At 62.2% G+C, this 20,186-nt stretch overlaps 3 protein-coding genes across 3 annotated transcripts; 2 read left to right on the top strand and 1 right to left on the bottom strand.

Moving 5' to 3' along the window:
* The first annotated feature begins 205 nt into the window (after positions 1-205).
* CPNE7 (copine 7) lies at positions 206-8,515 on the top strand. The gene is made up of 16 exons (XM_064160154.1): positions 206-346; positions 1,110-1,559; positions 3,712-3,894; positions 3,967-4,041; positions 4,705-4,779; positions 4,848-4,931; positions 5,013-5,102; positions 5,277-5,375; positions 5,845-5,931; positions 6,039-6,098; positions 6,192-6,325; positions 6,662-6,716; positions 6,848-6,899; positions 6,993-7,126; positions 7,242-7,478; positions 8,030-8,515. Exons 2-16 carry the CDS (start codon positions 1,335-1,337, stop codon positions 8,168-8,170), a joined length of 1,731 nt encoding a protein of 576 aa, XP_064016224.1. The 5' UTR covers positions 206-346; positions 1,110-1,334; the 3' UTR covers positions 8,171-8,515.
* Positions 8,516-11,483: 2,968 nt separating this feature from the next.
* LOC135184214 (sulfotransferase 2B1-like) lies at positions 11,484-13,805 on the bottom strand. The gene is made up of 6 exons (XM_064159780.1): positions 13,642-13,805; positions 12,711-12,919; positions 12,442-12,568; positions 12,268-12,362; positions 12,012-12,192; positions 11,484-11,925 (listed from the first exon to the last, which is right to left on the bottom strand). Exons 1-6 carry the CDS (start codon positions 13,778-13,780, stop codon positions 11,810-11,812), a joined length of 867 nt encoding a protein of 288 aa, XP_064015850.1. The 5' UTR covers positions 13,781-13,805; the 3' UTR covers positions 11,484-11,809.
* Positions 13,806-14,642: 837 nt separating this feature from the next.
* Positions 14,643-19,079, top strand: DPEP1 (dipeptidase 1). Its single transcript, XM_064160155.1, has 11 exons — positions 14,643-14,668; positions 15,011-15,196; positions 15,876-16,008; positions 16,556-16,688; positions 16,778-16,928; positions 17,046-17,115; positions 17,596-17,772; positions 17,853-17,937; positions 18,017-18,092; positions 18,224-18,359; positions 18,776-19,079. The coding sequence occupies exons 1-11, from the start codon at positions 14,652-14,654 to the stop codon at positions 18,944-18,946; spliced, it is 1,335 nt and encodes a 444-aa protein (XP_064016225.1). The 5' UTR covers positions 14,643-14,651; the 3' UTR covers positions 18,947-19,079.
* The last annotated feature ends 1,107 nt before the right edge of the window (positions 19,080-20,186 follow it).

The raw sequence follows: 20,186 nt of genomic DNA on the forward strand, positions 1-20,186 counted from the left end.
GCACCCCACGGGGAGCAACTGGGGAAGGCGAAGGGTGCTGGGAGTGAGGCTTACGCCGTGAAGGACTGTCCTGGAGCGGGAACGCCTGCCCTGGCACAGGCAGCGCCGCCGGGCACCCCGTTCAGCCTCGGTGCCCACGGGTGGGCTCTGCTCGGGTACCGGCAACGAGACAGTTAACGGAGCTTGTCGTCTCCCTCTTAGGGCTTCGTTCCCGAACTGCAGCTTGAGTCAGTTGTGTGGAGGTGGCAGCGGCGGCAGCTCGGGCTGGCACACCGGCAGCTCGGGCTGGCACACCGGCATCAGCTGGCACAACGACCCCCGTCCTTGGCTAGCCACTGGCACCCAGGTGAGGAGGGCGGCCGGGCCGGGTGGGAGCTGGTGTCCCCTCCACTGAAGGATGCCAAGGGGTGCCTATGCTCACAGAGAAGCGGGTGATGCCCACTAGAGCTGGGGCACCATGTGTCAGGGCGGGCTCGGGCGATGTGGGACTTGACAGGGAAACTTTGGGCAGGCTGGGCGCACTGGGGCATGGGCAGGTTGGGGCACAGGAGATGCTTTGTCCCTTCACCAGCCTGAGCTGGGCAGTACCTGAGGGCTGCAACTGAGGAGACAAGCCTCAAGCTGGGGCTGGCAGAGCCCCTCCACGACCGATCAGCACAGCGTCTCCTGGCTGTCACCAGCTTTGGTGTGGAGGATGGCCCTTGTCACCGCCTCGGGGTGCCACCAGCCCTGTCTGGGGCAGCTGCTTCACCCGGCAGCATGGACACGGGTCTGGCACCCCCACTGCCCTCACCAGTGAGCCCTGCCCAGTGCCTGCAGGAACAGGAGGAGTCTCTGCTCCCCAGCACCAGGGCAGGCACGCCTGGGTGCGGGGTCCAGGGCTGCCTGCGCAGCTCCCCACTCCTGCACAGCCTCCTAGCCCCACTGGGGCGTCCCTCCCCTGTGGGACACATTCTGCTTCTGCCAGGTTCTGGGCCAGAGCTGGGAAGAGCCCCGTGGCAGCCACGGTTGGGTGAATGGGGGCACAGCTGGCACTCGGGGGCACGCAGGCAGCATCATGAAGGGTGATCCAGCCCCGGCTCACCCCGCGGTGCTTTGACTCTTTACAGGGTCTGCTGGAGCCATTGGGACTGGAACCAGTCACCCCAGCTCTTCACCCCACAAAGCACCCCACCAGTGCTCTCTTCCACCAGTGACGTGACCAACCCCACGCATCTGGGCGCTGGCCCCGTACCTGGCACCAAGAGCGACGTGCCCGGGGCATGACGGGCACCTACCCGGCTCCCTGACGGCGACAAAGGCAGCAGCCACCCTTGCCACCCCAATCACCCCACATGCCCTTTGCCCACGGGGCCGCCTGCCCTCCATCACGCCCGGCCACCCACCGTGCCACAGGCACCATGGGCGAGGTGCCGGAGGGATCCCCCCAGGCCCCGCTGGCTGTCCTCTCCAAGGTGGAGCTGCGGGTCAGCTGTAAGCACCTCCTGGACCGCGACACCCTCAACAAGTCGGACCCCTGCGTCCTGCTGCTGATGCAGTCCCAGGGCCAGTGGATGGAGGTAGGAGGGTGGAGGACACCCACCGCAGCGGGGCAGGGCTGGATGGGTGGACAGGGACACGGCAGGGCTGGGTGTAGGGTGCTGCGTGTAGGGTTTGTGTCTCCAGGACAGGGACAGAAGCAGAGATAGTTCTAGGGTAGATGATTGCATCCGGGAGGAGACAGAACAGGAGACATTGCATGGGGTGTATAAGATGGGCAAAGTGGGGTGCAGGAGGTGGTGGGGTGGAGGAGATGGTGGAGAGAAGGGTGCAAGGCACAGAGCAAGGTGTAGGAAGGAGATTTTGGGGTGCAGGAGACAGCAGGAAGGCTGCAGTCATGCAGAGCAGGGTGAAGGAGCTAACAAGGTGCAGGATGGAAAACAAAGCATAGGAAGTGAAAAGTGGGGTGCAGGGTGCAGTAGATGATGGGCTTCAGGAGATGGTGAAGAACTGGGTGCAGGGAGGAGAAGACAGTGCAGAGCAGGGTGCAAGATGCAGAAGATGCAAAGCAGGATGCAGGGAGCGGATGTTGAAAGTGGGGTGCAGAGTGCACATGGACGATGCTGGACACGAGAGGCAGAGCTCACAGCTTGGGGTGCAGGCTGCAGAGCAGGATGCAGGACACAGTGAAGGGGAAGTGCAGGGTGAAGAGCAAGGTGCAAGTGTAGGGCACAGGGCTCAAGGGGCAGGGCAGAACACTCCGGGACACATAGAGACAGCACAGACACCTTGGTGGGACCAAGTTCCCCAGGGCTCCATGGCTGTGTCAGAGCTAGAGATTGGGGTGCCCATGGTGTGGGGGCATGGCTCTAGTGCCCCACACCTGGGCAAAGGGACACCTTGGCCACCCCTGGGGTGCTTCAGAGCTTGCTGTCTGGTCTCGCCCTGATCAGGGCCGGCAGCTCAGAGCAGGATCAGAGTGGGCACTGTGGGGTTCTGGTGTCCACACGAGCCATGCTTGGCATTGGGGCTGACACCAAGGCTGGCACCAGGACTGGAGCTGGCACAGCTCCCTGCCGTCGCTCCCTTGCAGCTCAGCTCCATGCTTGCTAATCGCCACTGCTCAGCCAGCAGATTTAGCACTAAATCCCTCTGCGTGTAATTGACTCGCCAGAGCTGGCACCAGGGTGGGTGGCAAGGGGCTCTGTGCCAGCTGTGGGCTGTGCCATACTGAGCCAGGTGTACCCTACTGTGCCATGCCACACTCTGTGTGCTACGTTGTGCCACACTGTGATGTTTCGTGCCTCACTGTACCACACAAGGGTCAGATGCAGAGGGAAGGGAGGCCCCCTGGGCCATCTCTCAAGGGACTGTGAGCTGTGCTCTCCCTGTCTCTGCCAACCAACGTTGGTTGAAGCTGGATGAATTGCTGCCCTCTGGATACAGGAACCAAAGCAGCACCAGACACACTGGCAGGGGCTGGCAATGGAGTGACCAGGGCCCAAAGTCCCATGACAGGACTGTGTAGCTGGCAGTGCCAATGCAAGAGGCGCAGAGCTACATGGGGTGGCCTTGCCAGAACCAGTGATGTGGGCTCAGCAGATGCTGCCGGACCAGGCAGGTGGTGGGCAGGGGCCTGGCAGGGCTGGCAATGTGCCCTGGCCAGGATGCATCCTGTTGAGTCAATGCTGGCAATGGCAGGGTGTGGGGGTGGCTCCTAGAAGCTGCTCAGTGCCCACTGCCAGCACGGCCAAGGGGATGTTGAGAACCCACACACCTGCTAGGGCCATTATGGCCCTTGGGTAGTGAACTCTGTCCTCGGCCAGCCCAGGGTGGGGACACTCCTTGAGTGAAGCTGTGTCAGACTGGTCCAGTGCCAGAGCGTCCCCTCAGACCCTCCTGCAGGGATTTGCCCCAAGATCCTCAGGGAGTGATGCCCTCAGGACCCAGCAGTTGGCAGGGCTGGAAGCCTTGTGGGCATGTGTCCCTGCCTGAGCCAGTGCCAGGGCTACCTTCAAATGCTCTTCACCTGGGAACTGGTACAGGCGAGTAGCTGCTGGTGCAGGACCGGTCCTTCCTGGCATCCCCATTCCCATTCCCATGCCCTTGCCTGCATCCCTGTGCCCAGCTCTGGGTGAGCTCTGGCATGGCCGGGCAGCTCCTCTGGCCCTGTGCCCATCCCCGAGCTGAGTCCTGGGCACGCTGCCCCCTAGCTGAGCTGCCTCTGTGCAGGTGGACCGCAGCGAGGTCATCAAGAGCAACCTCAACCCTGTCTTCGCCAAGATCTTCACGGTGGACTACTACTTCGAGGAGGTGCAGAAGCTGCGCTTCGAGGTGTACGACAGCCACGGGCACGCCGAGGTGGGCACGCACGACGACGACTTCCTGGGGGGTATGGAGTGTACCGTGGGTCAGGTGAGCTCATGTCCCCTCGCCCCCGGGACGCCAGCTGGCGCTGCCCTCTGGCTGACTCCGCTGGCCTCGCAGATCGTGGCGCAGAAGCGGGTGACGAAGCCTCTGTTCCTCAAGTACGGGAAGTTCGCTGGCAAGTCCACCATCACGGTGAGCCGCTGCGGCGCCGGGCTGGGCTGCCAGCCAGCTGGGGCGCTCGGGTGGCACTGACCTGGGGGTGCCACCTGGGGTGATAGAAAGCTGGGGCACATGAGTGGAACCGAGCTGGGACTCTGGAGTGACATCCTGCTGGGGCAAGCTGGTACCACTAAGACAGGACAAGCAGATGGCACCAAAACTAGGATCTTGGGGTGACACTAAACTGGAACGAGTAGGTGGCACCAAGCTGGCACCCTGGGATGGCATCAAGCCAAAGTCTTGGGTTGGCTCCAAGATGGGGCATGTGAGTGACAGTAAACCAGGACCCTGGGGTGGCAGCAAGCTGGGACAAGCAGATGCCATTAAATTGAGACATACTGAGCTGGGACCCTAGAGTGGCACCAAGCTGGGACAAGTGAGTGGCACTGAGCTAGGTGAACAGGGTGACATCAAACTGCAGCAAGGAGCATTGAGTAGGTGTCCCCAGTGGCCCTCCACCTCTTGTAGCCTTCAACCAGCTGCTAGCCTGGTTCTTAGGCTCAGGGTCCTTGCTGATGTCTGCTGGCCACCCTGGGGAGTTGTGTCCATGCAGGGATGGGGAGTCCCCTCCCAGGCCACCACTTTGCCCAGGTGGCAGGGAGGACAGGGGAACAAAGCCACGCTGGTGACTCGCAGGTCATCTCGGAGGAGATTTCGGGGAACAATGGCTACGTGGAGCTCGCCTTCCGTGCCAAGAAGCTGGATGACAAGGTGAGCTGGGTACCACGGGCAGGGTGGGCAGGGTGGGCAGGGCAGATGGTCTATCCTCTCTCCTTCAGGACCTCTTCAGCAAATCAGACCCCTTCCTGGAGATCTACCGCATCGACGATGACCGCAGCGAGCAGCTGGTGTACCGCACCGAGGTCAGGCACCGGGCAGGGCCCCACCTTCAGCTGGTCCATGCCCACTGCCCGGCCCCTCTGAGCCCCTTGCTCACTGTGCAGGTGGTGAAGAACAACCTGAGCCCCATCTGGGAGCCCTTCAAGGTCTCCCTCAACTCTCTCTGCAGCTGTGAAGAGAAGAGGAAGCTGAGGGTGAGGAAGGGTAATGGGGAACACAAGGGCATGTGTCCCTCAGCCCCAAGTAATGTAATGGGAACCTCAAGCCAATGGAGACGGTTCCAGGGATGGGGGCTCTTTGGGGACGTGGGTGGGCACCCCTCCCAGCCTGGTGCTGCCCAGCTGGGCTGAGTGTTTCCCCCGTCACAGTGCGTGGTGTGGGACTACGACTCGCGTGGCAAGCACGACTTCATTGGGGAGTTCTTCACCACCTTTGAGGAGATGCAGAAGGCAATGGGGGAGAACAAGGTGGGTGTGGGGGTCACCCCGCTGTGCCCGTCTGCCCACACCTTTCAGCTTCTTCTCTTCTTTGGGCTGTTTTCCCCTCACTGCCCCTCTTTCTGGGAAGGAATGGTGGGTCTGGGCTCCTTGGGGACAGTCACCACAAGCTGGCTGGCTGGAGCCCATGGAGAATGTTGCTGCACCCTGGGGCTGTGAGGCTGCAGGATGATGGGGCTGCAGGGTCATGGAGCCATGGGGCTGGGGGACTGGAACACAACGGGGCTGTGGGGCTGCAGGGTTGTGGGGCTAGGACATAATGGGGCTGTGGGGCTGCAGGGTTGTGGGGCTAGGACATAATGGGGCTGTGGGGCTGCAGGGGAGCATGGCTCTGGGGCTGTGGGGCTATGGGATCGTAGGGCTGGTAGGGTGGCAGCAGTGGGGTGGCAGCAGTAGGGCTGCGCTGTGGCACTGGAGTGGCAGCAGTGTGGTGCCACAGGTGCAGTGGGACTGCATGAACCCCAAGTACAAGCTCAAGAAGCGCAACTACAAGAACTCAGGGGTGGTGGTGCTGCTGGACCTGAAGGTGAGTGTCTGTGTGCCCAGCCGTGCCAAGCTGTGCCATGCCAAGCCATGCCTGGCTGCTGTGGGGCAGTGTGGGGTAGGACTTGCTGATGTGAGCTTATCTGGAAGATCCACAGAGTCTATTCCTTCCTGGACTACATCATGGGTGGCTGCCAGATCCATTTCACGGTGAGTAGTGCCCCCCACCCCAAAGCACCCGGGGCATGCCTGTGGCCCTGCTTGCCCAGGGGACCCTCATCACTGCCATCCCCCCGCTGCCAGGTGGCCATCGACTTCACGGCCTCCAATGGAGACCCTCGAAACAGCTGCTCCCTGCACTACATCAACCCCTACCAGCCCAACGAGTACCTCAAGGCACTGGTTGCTGTGGGGGAGATCTGCCAGGACTACGACAGGTTGGTTGCACTGGTGGGTGCCACAGGGCCGGGATGCCCCAGCGATGGCCACCTTGAGGTCAGGACACACCAGTGGTGGACCAGACCGGGGCCAGGAGCCCAGGACATCCTGGTGGTGGTCAACCTGGGGCCAGAACACCTTGGTAATGGTCAAACTGGGATCAGAAGACTCTGGTGATGGGCACTCTGAGGCCAGGGTGCCTTGGTGAAGGGCCATGCTGGAGCCAGGACACCCTGGTGAGGGCCAGGACACCCCAGTGATGGCCACAGTGAAGCCAGGGCACTTTGGTGATGGGCACCTTGATACTGGGGCTTCTCACATCTCTTCCTTTGCAGTGATAAGAAGTTCTCAGCACTGGGCTTTGGTGCCAGGATCCCCCCCAAGTATGAGGTAAGGGAGAGACCAGGGATGGCCTCACCTCTCTGGACAACCTCATCCATGCTTCCTGCGGAGCTCAGCAGGTGCTGGAGACCATGGTGGGTGGGTGAGCACTGGATGCCCTCTCCCCTCTCACCCTCCAGGTCTCCCATGATTTTGCCATCAACTTCAACCCTGATAATGATGAGTGTGAAGGTGAGTCCAGCTCTGACGAGGCCACTCCCGTGTCCCCCACCCTGAGCCAGAGCCCGGGGTTGCCCCCCTCACCCCTGACATTACCCACACCAGGAATCCAGGGCGTGGTGGAATCCTACCAGAGCTGCCTGCCCAAAATCCAGCTCTATGGCCCCACCAACGTGGCCCCCATCATCTCCAAGGTGGCTCGTGTGGCAGCCGATGAGGAGAGGACCAAGGAGGCTTCGGTGGGTACTAGTGGGCTGAGACCAAACACACTCATGCTGCTCGTGGCTGCTGCCAAGTCAGAACCAAGCCTTGGGGACAGCCCCACCCAAGCACCCTGTGCCTGTCCCCCCCCAGCAATACTTCATCCTGCTGATCCTGACGGACGGGGTGGTGACGGACATGGCGGACACGCGGGAGGCCATCGTCCGCGCCTCCTACCTGCCCATGTCCATCATCATCGTCGGGGTGGGCAACGCCGACTTCACCGACATGCAGATCCTGGACGGGGACGACGGCGTCCTGCGCTCCCCCAAGGGCGAGCCTGTCCTCCGCGACATCGTCCAGTTCGTCCCCTTCCGCGAGTTCAAGAACGTGAGTGGGGCGCTGCGGCAGTCCTGGCCCCTCCTTTCAGCTCCTGAGCCCTCCCGACCTCTCCCACCTCCTCCTGTCCCTCCCTGTCCTCCCTCTCCTATCCTGTCCTCTCTCATCCCATCACAATGACCCATCCCATCCTCTGCTGTCCCCTCTTGCCCCCATCCCCTTCTGTCTCACTTCAGTTCTACTCTTGTCCCCTCCCCACCCCTTTTGTTGCTCCCTGTCGCCTTCTTTTCCATTCTCATCTCCTCCTGGCCCCCTCTTGACCCTTTCTGTCCCCTCTTGTCGGCTCCTGACCTCTCTCATCCTCTCCTGCTCCCTCTCGACCCCTCCAGGCCCCTTTCTGTCCCCACGCCAGGACCCAGTATCATGTCACGTCCCCTCCTGTCCCTCCTCCTGTCTGCCACCTCTCTCCCCTGTCCCCACACCCTGACCAAACATCACCCCGGTGCCTGTGGGCACTGCTGCGCTCCCTGGGGCAGGCAGGTGCCACCGCAGCCCTGACTCACTTGTGCCCCACGCTGTCTCCCCCTGTGCCCATCCCACAGGCGTCCCCGACAGCCCTGGCCAAATGCGTGCTGGCAGAGGTGCCCAAGCAGGTGGTGGAGTACTACAGCTACAAGGCCTTCCCCCCGCGCTGTCCCCAGACCCGCGATGCCCCCGATGCCAACCTCAGCTCACCCCAGTGATGCCCCCACTGCCCTTGGTGGGACACAGGGGCAGACAGGTGTCCCCAGTGGGTCCCAGGCCCAGCAGAGACCCCTCCTCGCCAGGAGCCACCAGAAGGCACACACATCCCTCAGCTGGCACTCAGATGAGGACATGGGGACATCCGGGTGCCCTAGTAAAGGACACACTCCCCAGCCATGCCCAGGAGTGCCCAGAGTAGTCCAGGTGGTCTGTGCCCCACAGCCTGTCCCTATTGTCCCCTTGGTCCCTGCTTGTCTGTCACTGTGGCATTGTTTGATGGCTGCATGATGACCCCCCCAGCATTTGGAGGACCCTCCAATAAAGTGACCAGCCCTGTGCCCACACTGCTGCTCTCTAGGTGCCAAGATGGGGTGCTTGGGGGAAGTGGGCAGGGGGACAAGCAGCTTGTCACCACTCAGGCCATTCATCGTGCCACCACACTGGTGGTGAAAGCAAACGAGAGATGAATCTGGCCCCCAGCTGCCACTCGGGCACTGCCACCAGCTGTACGAGCAGGGCCACAGGCAGCATGGGCAGTGCCACTAGCCACACTGGCAGTGCCACCCGCAGTGCCAGCATGTCTAGGGGAGTTGTTGCAGACACGTTGGAGCTGCAAGTACCCCAGAGCAGCTGCGGCTCTCAGGCAGTGCTGGAACAGCCACCCTGCTGTGCCGTGGCCCCAAAATCCAGGGCACAGAGTGGGGGGGCAGCGGTGCCCACACCCTCCTCCTGCCTGGCACATTGCCTCTGCCACGTGCTGCATAATATGTGCCCTGTGCTGTGTGCTGCCTGATACATGCCACGTGCCGTGTGCCATGTAGCATGGGATGTGCCACATGTTGTGTGCCATGCACTGTCTCGTACATGCCACCTGCTGTGTGCCATGCTCTGTGTGATATGTGCCACATATTGTGTGCCATGCACTGTGTTATGGGCCATGTGCCACATACCTTGTGCCATGTACTGTGCTACATGCCATGTCTTGTGTGCCTTGTGCCACCTGCTGCGTGGTGCGCTGTGTGCTATGTGCCATGTACCATGTGCCACATACCCTGTGCCATGCTCTGTGCTATGCTGTGTATATGCTGCATGACATACACTGTGCCATGTGTCATGCACCATGTGCCACGTGTGCCATGTGCTGATGTTGCTGCATACTATGCACAGTGCCATGTGCTCTGTGCCACATGCCAAATGTGTGCCACACACTGTGTGCCATGTATGTCATGCCATGTGCTTCATGCTGTTTACTGGATGCTTCACAGTATGTGCTCTATGTTATGCCATGTGCCAGTTGCTCTCTGCTGTGTACCATGTGCCAGGGACCATGTTCCATGTGCCACGTTCTTTGCTGTGTGTCATGTGCTGTGTGCTGCATGCTATGTGCCATGTGCCATCCTGTGCCATGTGCTGTGTACCACACACTGGGCACAGTGCCACACCACTGCCACGTGCAGCACACCAAGTGCCATGTGCTGCTTGCCGTGCCACAAGCCAGGTATATTCACTACTGCCATCTGTCCTGTGCCATGTGCTGTGTCCCATTCACCCTGTGCCATGCACTCTGTGTCACCATTTGGGTGCCAGCAGACACTCCTGGGGAGGTGACACAAGGCCACCATGGGACAGGGCTACCTATGAGCCTGCCACATGGATGCCACCAACGTGGGTTCCAGGGCTGGGGATGCTGCTGTTACCCTGGGTGTTGGCAGAGGGGTGCCAGCCTGTCCTCCTTTGGGCAGCCACTCGCTCGTGCACCGGGACAGCTATGCTGAACCACTGTGCCCCTTTGGCAGTGCCCACCGCTGGCGCCGCTGCCCGCCCCGATCCGCCTCGTATATATAGTTCCTGATTCATCTCCTCACAGCAGGATGCTAACAGACGTCGCCATAGAAACCTGACCGGCGAGCCTGCGGCAGCTGCCAGCCCTTGGCACGGGCAAGGCTCTGCCCTGGCACCCCAAGCAGAAGGGCCAGTCAAGTGCCCAACTGGTGGGTGCTGTCCCCATAGGGCTGGGGATACCCAGTGTCACCCAGCTGAGCTGCACTCACTGGTGCTGCCACTGGGCTGGCAGGGCAAGAAGGATTGGTAGGGCAGGTAGGGCTGGCTGGATTGAGGATTGACTTGGCTGGCAGGGCTGGTAAGGTTGATAAAATTGGCAGAGGTGGCAGGATTGGCAGAGGTGGCAGGATTGGCAGGGCAAGGAGGGCTGGCAGAGCTGACAGGCTTGGTAGATCCAGGAAGGTTGACAGAGCTGGTAAGGTTCGCAGGGCAGGGATGGCAACAGGACTGTGTCGAAGAGGAGGGGGTTGGCAGAGGGTAGGGCTGGCAGGACTGTGAGGGGAGGTAAGCTTAGCAGGGATATAGAGTTGGCTGGCAGGGCATTGTACCCCCATGCCACAGTGCCAGCATTCCTAGAGAGGGTCCCACCACCTGCCCCCAGCCCAGCTGTGGCGAGGGGGTCTCACTTTTCCAGGGCCAAGTCCTCACTCCGCCTCCTCCAGGCATTGTGCCATGCTGGCAGGGGTCAGCTAATTAAGACGGGGATTAATTATTGACAGCATTTGCGCTTCCCAGTCTCCATGATGTGATTCCTTGGAGGGTGGCAGAACAGAGGCTGGGGTGGGTACCCCAGGGTTCTGGGGGGGTGGGTACAACACCTTCAGTGAGTTAGATGAGCATGGAAGGGCATCCAGCCAGACTGGTTAGGGCCCTGAAACCTCTACTAAAGCATCGAGAGGGTGGGGGGACACCTTGACCTCTGGCGAGATGGAGGCATCAGGGTGAGGGGGATCAGGAGCAGGTGCAGTGGGGCAGAGTTGGGGGTGTAGGGGGCATTGAGAGTGGGTGCAGAGGGCTAGGGGGCATAGAGGGGGGCACTGGAATGGAGAGGGCATCAAGAGGATTGTACTGGGGTATCGTGGGGAGCACTGGGGCACATTGAGGGGGGTAAGGGGACATGAGGACGCAGTGCAGAAATGCAGCGGGGGGGGGGGGGGGGGGGGGGGGGGGAGGGCAGAGGGCATCTGAAAAGAGCTGCAGAAGATGCACTGGGGCAGGGTGTGGGGAGCCCAGATCTGCGGAGGGAGGGTGTCTCTGGGAGGCCATGCGTGGCGCTGGAGAAACCACCTTGGTGCCACGGGCAAATTCCATCGCATTTCATCTGTGCCTCGTCACTCACCACGAGACCTGGCACTCCTCCGCGTCCCCTGCACCGGCCCCTCGGTCATTGTCCCTCCGAGGCCGATAAGCTCCGTGGGGACAGGTGATGCAACCCTGATGCCACTCCGATACCAGCAGTGCTGCCGCCGCCATGCTCACCGCAGCCCCCGGGAGTGCTGCCCGGGCGGCAACCGCAATAAATATTTATTCCTCCGGCGCTGGCTGGGCGGAACGGAGAGGTCACGGCCACGCGGACCCACCCCAGGCAGCGGAAGGGCCACAGGCACGGCCGCGAAAGTCCCACGTCCCCGAGCGGGGTCATGCAGCCGGTGCCCCCTCCCCACTCCCGCCGCACCTCCGGCCTGATGCGTCAGTCATGGGGGTGCAGGGTGCCCCCCGACAATGGGGGCCAGTGGAGGGCGAAGCTGTGCTGTGCGTGACAGGGTCGAGCACTGCTGGCGCCCCTCTGTGGCCGGTCAGGCCATGGGCCAGCGAGTGGACAGCTCCGAGTCGCCCATCTCCTCCTGGTAGCGCCGGTTGAAGAGGGCGTTCTGCTGCGGGGAGAAGTGGTCGCGCCAGTCGCCCACCACACCTGCGGGACGGCACAGAGGACGCAAGGAGGTCGCAGCCAGAGCCGGACCCCGCCCCGTGTCCCACCCCCATCCCATCTCTCCTCACCTTTCCTCATGAAGCGTCCCTGGCTGTGGTCCATGATCTCGGAGGGGATGAGGGAGTAGTTGACCATGGCGTTGTCCTTCATGGTGGCAAAGCTGCAATGATGCTCCATGGCTGCCAACGTCTCCGGCGCCAACGGGCAGCCCAGGAAGGTGCTGAGCCGCTGCACCGTGGCCCGCAGGTCCTGTGCCGCAGGGGATGGTCAGTGCCGGGTAGCCAGCAGGAATGGGGCCAGGGATAAGGACGCGGTGGGGCTCACCTGGTGCAGCTCCTCGTAGGTGACATAGAAGATGTCCAGGAGGTGGCGCTGTCCCAGCCAGCCCTTGACGTGGTCAAACCAGGAGCCGTAGTGCACTTGAGGGGAGACAAGCAGTGATGAGTCCTGCCACCATGGCCGAGTCCTAGGACCTCAGGGACCCCCTCTAGCCCTTACCTGTGCCCTCGAGGAACTGTGTGAGGAAAGTGTCGAAGGAGCCAGGGTCAGGCAGGAACTTGGCCAGGTGGTGGAAGTGGTAGAACGAGACAGCAACGTCCTTGGGGTTCCTGGCCACATAGATCACCTTGTGGGGGAGGACAGCATCAGCCCCGTGGCCAGGAACATGCCACTTCGAAAGCCCCTGGCATCCACCCCGGCTATGGAAAGCCCTGTGGGCACAGGAAGCCACTTTCGGGGACCCCGCAGATTGTCCCGGTGCCCCTGACCTTGGCCTTACTGTGCTGCAGGGAGGGTGCCAGGACACGGGCAGGCAGGTGGGTGGTGAGGAGGCGGGGGGTGGCCGAGTCCTGCAGCGCAGACCTGAAGTAGATCTGCTCCAGCCAGGGTGCCCGCTCCCAGTTGGGGATGGTCTTGGCCGGCACAGCATCCCCGTGGCTGAAGAGCAGCGTCAGGATCTCCTGCATCCAGGTGGTGCCTGGGAAGGAGGGAGTCAGGACAGTGCCAGCCACACGTGGGCACTGTGGGGCACAGCATGGCATAGCATGGCCCAGATTGGCACGTTAGAGTAGAGCTTATGTGACACGGTACTACACAGCACAGCATGACATGGTATGGCACAGAACGGCACATCAGGGCAGAATGCAGGGCATGGCACTGCACAGCATAGTGTGACATGGCATAGCACAGCTTGCTGGGGCACACCATGGCACAGCATGGTGCGGTATAGCATAGCACAACACAGTGCAACATGGCATGGCACAGGCCGGCACAGCATGGCATTGAACGTCTTCAGGCAGTAGCTAGGCTGGCAGTTCTTTGTGGGACTCCTGCCCCAGAGCCCTCACCAGCTACAACAGTCTCAGGGTGGGGACAGGACTGGGTAGGGCAGAATTCTGGGGAGTGGTAGTTGGTGACTAAGGGTCTCCCGCACTGTGCCCAGAGTGTCCAGTGGCAAAGGGTGCGGTGGCCAGGGTGGCCCTACCCACGGTGGGGCTGGCACCTAGCCCAGACGTCTCCCAGCCATGCAGGCAGCTTCCAGTCCCTTCTGTAAACTGAGGGCTGCGCGGCTGAGCCTCCCCGTGCCCGCTGCAGGACCAACCTGGAGATCCTCACCCCTGCCCTCCCCACCCGCCTGGGATCCCTCCCTGTCCCCAGCCCGGCAAGCCCCTCCTGACCCCCAGCCCTGCCGACCCTCACCCGATTTGGGGTAAGTGGCGATGACCACGTCGGTGGGGCGGAAGGCGAAGGCTGTGGCATAGCTGAGAGACTCCTGCGTGTGGAGGTGGCCAGGCAGGGAGACGCCGGCGAAGGTTTCGGTCACCTCCATGCGCTCCATGGCCGGGTCGCTGCTGGGGGCGGACGCGCTGGGATCGACCTTAAATAGTTGCAAAAGAGGAAGTGGCGGCTGGCGGGCGGGCAGGAGGCTGGGCCCCCCCAGCACATTCCTGCCGGGATCCGGCCATGCTGGGGCCGTCGCCGGGAGAACGCTGCTGGTGGGGCCAGCGGGGCTGCGGGATGCGGACACCACCGGGATGGGGGGGCCAGCACGGCCAGTGCAGCCAGGAGAGCCAAGAAGGGGCCAGTGCATGGGGATGAGGCAGATGCCAGGTCACCTGGGAGACCCCGTGGGTGCCAGCCCCACACCATGCCCTGGGGCAACACCGAGCCGGAGGGATTCCCATGCCAAAGTCCAGCTATCTCCACGTGGCTCCGTGCCGCTCCCAGCAGCCATACCACACTGTGGCCACCACCAGCCCTGGCACAGGAGCCAGACGGAGTGTTCCCACACTGGGCACCAGGCTGAGGACGGATGGGTGCCTCAGTTTCCACACACACAATGTGCAGCAGACCCGTAGCGCCGAGAGTGCCAAGCACATGTGGGGCACCATCAGCAGCCTTGTGCCATGACCATGCTGTCCCAGCTGCTGCCCTCCTGGTGGCCCTGCCACAGAGCCGTGGGGTGCGATGGCACTCAGCCAGCCTCCAGCGCCCGACGTCGTGTCGGGGGGTGGCTCTGGGGTGGCCAGAGCCCATCCCAGCCCCGGCGCCGGCACGCAAGCCGGAAAACATATTTCACAGCCGTCACCGGCAGCAGCTGCCCGAGCGTCCCAGCCATGGGGTGAGCAAAGGACAGGGGTGCCAGACCCTGCCCTCTGGGCAATGGGGGTGCCAGCGGTGCCAACTGGAGGTGACGCTGGGTGCCGGCGATGGGCTGGGGATGCCGGTGGGTGCCAGCTTTGGGCTGGGCATACTGGTGGGCGCCGGCACTGGGGAGGCCAAGGCGGGGATGGGAGCGGCATTGTTCCCAGCACTGAAATCTGGGCTGCATTAGAGGGCCGGGAGCGGCACCGCAGCTCTGCAGAGAGGCCCCGGCACAGCTCTTGCCACCGGGGCCAGACTTGGGGACACCACTGTACCATCACCGTGCCTGTCATGCCGAGGCATTGCCAGGGATAGGGCACAGGGCACCCAGGGTGGGGTTGAGAGCTGTTTGCTGGTTATTTATTGACGGCACGAGGGGACGGCTGGTGAACCAGGACAGCCATCCTGGTGCTGTGCTCGGCAGGCTCCTGGCGATGGTGGCAGGTCCCCCTGGCTCGTCCCCCAGCAGCGTGGAGAGGGTGAAGATGCCAGGCAGGAGCGTGCTGGCGTTTGCGTTGTCGCTGGCACTGTGCCTGCTCATGCCCTGCAGCGGGCAGCAGCACCTGGAGGAGGCTGTGCGCATCATGGACACCACACCAGTCATCGACGGGTGAGCAAAGGTTGGCCGGTCCTGTGGCACATCCGTGGCTGCCCTGGCACGGCTGCAGCTCTCGGGAACACCAGGAAAATCCTGGCCAGAAAATCCCAACGGGGATAGCCCTGCCAGGGGTTCCCCATGACAGGCACCGCGGGAGCGGGCAGGGTGCCGGGAAACCGGGGTCAGACTGTCCCAGGGGAAGTCCCGCCCCAGGGAAAATGGTCCCGCGGGGTCGTATTCTAAGGGATGTCCCCAGGCTCACGCAGGGACCCTCAGCAGCTTGGGTTCTGCTGGTACCAGATCTGTGCCTTGCCAGCTTGATGTGGCACAGCCCCTGGAAGTGGGCACAGGTTAGGGGGAGCTGGAGGGTGTGGGGACAGTGGCACAGCACTGGAGAAGTGGCAGCTCCTGGCACTTCCCCAGTGATACTGCTGTGTGTGGTGACACACTGTCCCCACCGCAGTGACGTTCCCCACAGTGGTGATGGTGACTGCATGGGAAGGTCCTCAACCTCCTGCCAGCTCCCCATCGGCTGGCGGGGGGGGAGGGGGCATGTGGTGCTGTCTCTTGAGGGGGAGCCTGTCCTGTATGGAGCCACCTGGGCGTCCCTTGCCACAGGGGATGGATGGGCAGATGGATGGATGGATGGATGGACAGGCAGCCCCTCACTCCCAATCTCTGTCCTGCCTAGGCACAACGACCTGCCCTGGCAGCTCCTCAGCAAGTTCAACAACCAGCTGCAGCTTCCAGAGGCTAACCTGATGCTGCTGAACGACACCCACACCAACATCCCCAAACTGCGCACGGGGCACGTCGGTGGCCAGGTGGGAAGGAAATGCAGGCAGGGGAGCAGGAGAGGGCAACACAGAGGGCACTGGGGTTGGCAGAGTGCACTGAAATGGGCAGAAGGAACAAGGGAGAGCTCCAGAGAGGGCACCAGGATGGGCGAGGGGCACTGGGAAAGACAACAGGATGGGCAGGGGTCACCAGAGTGGGCAGCAGGAACAGGGAGGGCACAGGGGAGGGCACCAGGATAGGCAGGGGACGCCAAAAATGGCACCAGAGAAGATACAAGGATGGGCAGAGGACACTGGGTAGTGGAGCGGGCAGAGGCATGGGGGAGGGCACCATGATGGACAAGAGACACCACGGAGAGCACTAGGTTGGGAAGAGGGCATCAAGGACACGAAAGAAGGCACTGGAGCAGGCAGGTACATCAAGGAGAGCGCTGAGGAGGCCACAAGGATGAGCAGGGAGCACTGGGGTGGCTGAAGGGCATAAAGGAGGGCACCACCATGGGTAGGTGTATTGGAAGGGTGGCAGCAGCAGGGGCCTGGTGCCCCGGTGCTGATCTGGTGCCCCGACGGGCAGTTCTGGTCGGTGTATGTGCCCTGCGAGACGCAGAACAAGGACGCGGTGAAGCGCACGCTGGAGCAGATCGATGTGGTGCACCGCATGTGCCAGCTCTACCCTGACACCTTCTCCTGCGTCATCGACAGCGACGGTGAGACAGGCACAGTGCCAGGGCAAGCGGTGTCCCTGGATGCCCCAGTGCCCACCCTGGCTGATGCCACCCCCTCTGTCCTCCTGCAGGCATCGAGAAGGCCTTCCAGGAAAAGAAGGTGGCCAGCCTCATCGGGGTGGAGGGAGGCCACTCCATCGACAGCAGCCTGGCTGTCCTCAGGACCTTCTACCACCTGGGTGTCCGCTACATGACCCTCACCCACAGCTGCAACACCCCTTGGTAGCAGCCCCCGTTGGGGGCCTGAGGGATAGGGCTGGTACAGTGGGATGGATCATACCACCAAGCAGGGGCCGTGTGGCTTGGGGGGTCCTTCCTGATGGTCTCCCCTCTCTGCAGGGCTGACAACTGGTTGGTGGACACCGATGCTGAGTCACCTGTGCACCACGGCTTGTCGGACTTCGGGAAGGTGAGTGGGGAACACTCACCTGTGAGGAGCAGCTGAGGGACCTGGGGTTGCTCACCCTGGAGAAAAGGAGGCTAAGAGGAGACCTTCTGGCTCCCTAGCACTCCCTGAAAGGAGGTTGGCACCAGGTGGGGTTGGCTCTTCTCCCGAGGAGCGAGTGGATAGGACAAGAGGAAATGGTCTCATATTGCCCCAGGGGAGGTTCAGGTTGGACACGAGGAACAATTTCTTGCTCTTGAGGGTTGTCAAGGCTTTGCCCAGGGCAGTGGTGGCGTCCCCCTCCTCGTCCCTGGAGGGGTTTCAAAGCCATGGAGATGTGGTTCTGAGGGACCTGGCAGCGCTGGGCTAGCTGTTGGACTTGATGATCTTAAAGGTCCTTTAGAACCTAAACGACTCTGTAACATGGTCCTGGCACCCACCTGCCCCCAGAGGGTTAAGCAGCTAAGCATCAGGAGCCCTGAGCACACCATGTCCACCCCGCAGGCAGTGGTGGAGGAGATGAACCGCCTGGGCATGATGGTGGACCTGGCTCACGTCTCGGTGGCCACCATGAAGGCCGCGCTGGCCGTCTCCAGGGCCCCTGTCATCTTCAGCCACTCCTCCGCCTACGGTGTCTGCCCGCACCGCCGCAACGTGCCCGACGACGTGCTGAGCATGGTGGTCAGTGCTGGGGCACAGCGCGGGTGCGGAGGGGGCTGGTGGTGGGGTGACCACGAGGCTCACTGCCACCTCTCCCCCAGGCCTCCACGGGCAGCCTGGTGATGGTCAACTTCTACAACGAGTATGTGACATGCAGTGACACGGCCAGGCTGGCTGACGTTGCAGGTGAGGTGGGTGCCCAGGCGGGGGGTAGCAGTGCTTGCCCCACCTCACCCTGCTCACTCCAGCCTCTTCATACCCACAGACCACATGGACTACGTGAAGAAGGTGGCTGGTGCCCAGTCTGTTGGCTTTGGTGGGGACTACGACGGTGTCACAGGGTAAAGGGGGTGACTGAAGTGGGTTGGGCTGTGCCAGGGCAGCATGTCCCTGGCCTCTGTGCCCTGCGTGGGTGGTTGGGATGCGGGGCATGGGTGCTATCAGCACGGCTGTCAGCTGTGGGGTGGCACAGGCTCCCCACTGGCCTGGAGGATGTCTCCAAGTACCCTGCACTGGTGGCTGAGCTGCTGGCAAGGAACTGGACAGAGGAAGAGGTGAGAGGGGCCCTGGCCAACAACCTGCTCCGTGTCTTCAGGAAGGTGGAGGAGGTGAGTGGGGCACAGGGTATGCTGAGTGTGGGAAACGCTGGGCATGGGGACACAGGGTGTGTGGGGAGCACTGGGCATGGGGGTATACAGGGGGCACAGGGACACACAGGGCATAGGGAGCACTGGGCACGGGATGCACCGAGCACAGGGCACGCTGGTCACTGGGAGATAAGAGGAGCACCAGGCACAGGGAACTGGGCATGGAGAAGCACAGGGCACAAGGATGCAGGGGCAGCAGAGGCAAGCTGGACACCAGAACATATAGCACCTGGGGACGTAAGGGGACACAGGGTGGCACAGTGACACAGATGACACAGAGATAAAGGGGGGCATGGGGGTGTGCAGGGTATAGGATGACACAAGGTGGCATGGGGATATGTGACGTGGCAGAGAAACCCACCGTGTCCCCATGGCAGGTGAAGATGGAGCTGCAGGCCACAACTGCCCATGAGACACCAATCGCCTTTGAGGAGCTGGAGGGGACATGCAGGACCAGATACGGGTACCCCAATGGTGCCAGCATGGCACAGCTCACACCAGCAGCCCTGGCACTGGTGCTGGCCCTGCTCCACTCATTGCTTTCCTAGCACTGGGCCCTGGTGCCCACCATAGTACCAGTAAGATGCTGGTGCCAGACCAAACCCAGCTTCCCTCTGGACCAAATAAAGCTTTGAGCACTGCTGGCAACTTGCATCCACACTGGGACCTTGCAGGAATACCCAGCCCCATTGCCCTCCTCCTGGCTGGTGCTGATGAGCCACCCCTTGGCGCATCACTAGCCACACTGGCACATCACTGGACAACCTGCCATGCAACTGGCCATGGTGGCACTCTGCATCCACACCAGAACCGGGTGGAGGTCCCCAGCTCTAGCTGGAGCTGGTGATGGGTGACCCCAGCATGTCACCAATCAGTCACTGGGCACTCTGGCATGTGCCCAGCCACACCAGCACCCTGCTCACCACCCCAACAGCATGGCCCTAGCCCCGGTGGGACAGAGGTGCCAGGGGCCACCCCAAGGTACTCGTGGAGCTGTCACTGCACCAGGAGCGACACATTGCTGCAGCACACGGCCAGGGCGGCCGCAGCGCTGCCTCCGCAGGATGCTTCATTAATCATTAGCTAATTAACTGGCTCCTCGATTATCTTCTTAGCAATTTCCTCTTGCGTTTGGGAACAGCCTGTCTTGGGGAGCGGAGGCGGCTTCGGGCACCGGGAAAACAGGCAGGAGGAGCAGAGCCATCTTCCTGTGGCATTCACAAATTGGCTGAGGCACAGAGCCACGGCTGCCAGCCTGGCACTGGGGCGGGAATGGGCACGGGGAAGTGATGGGGAAGGGGCAGGCATGGGAAGAAGATGGGTACAAGGGGCAGAGGCCAATGGGATGAGATTTAACAAGGCCAAGTGCAGGGATCTACACTTCGGCCACAACAACCCCAAGCAGCACTACAGGCTGGGGACAGAGTGGCTGAGAGCAGCCAGGCAGAAAGGGACCTGGGGGTGCTGGTAGACAGTAGCTGAACATGAGCCAGCAGTGTGCCCAGGTGGCCAAGAGAGCCAATGGCATCCTGGCCTGCATCAGGAGCAGTGTGGCCAGTAGGACAAGGGAGGATCTTCTGCCCCTGTGCTCAGCACTGGGCAGGCCACACCTTGAGTGCTGTGTCCAGTTCTGGGCTCCTTAATTCTACAGACATGTTGAGGTGCTGGAAGGTGTCCACAGGAGGGCGCCAAAGCTGTTGAGGGGCCTGGAGCACAGCCCTGTGAGGAGAGGCTGAGGGAGCTGGGGGTGTGCAGCCTGCAGAAGAGGAGGCTCAGGGCAGAGCTCAT

Source organism: Pogoniulus pusillus, chromosome 20 (assembly GCF_015220805.1).
Source record: "Pogoniulus pusillus isolate bPogPus1 chromosome 20, bPogPus1.pri, whole genome shotgun sequence".
Lineage (NCBI taxonomy): Eukaryota > Metazoa > Chordata > Aves > Piciformes > Lybiidae > Pogoniulus > Pogoniulus pusillus.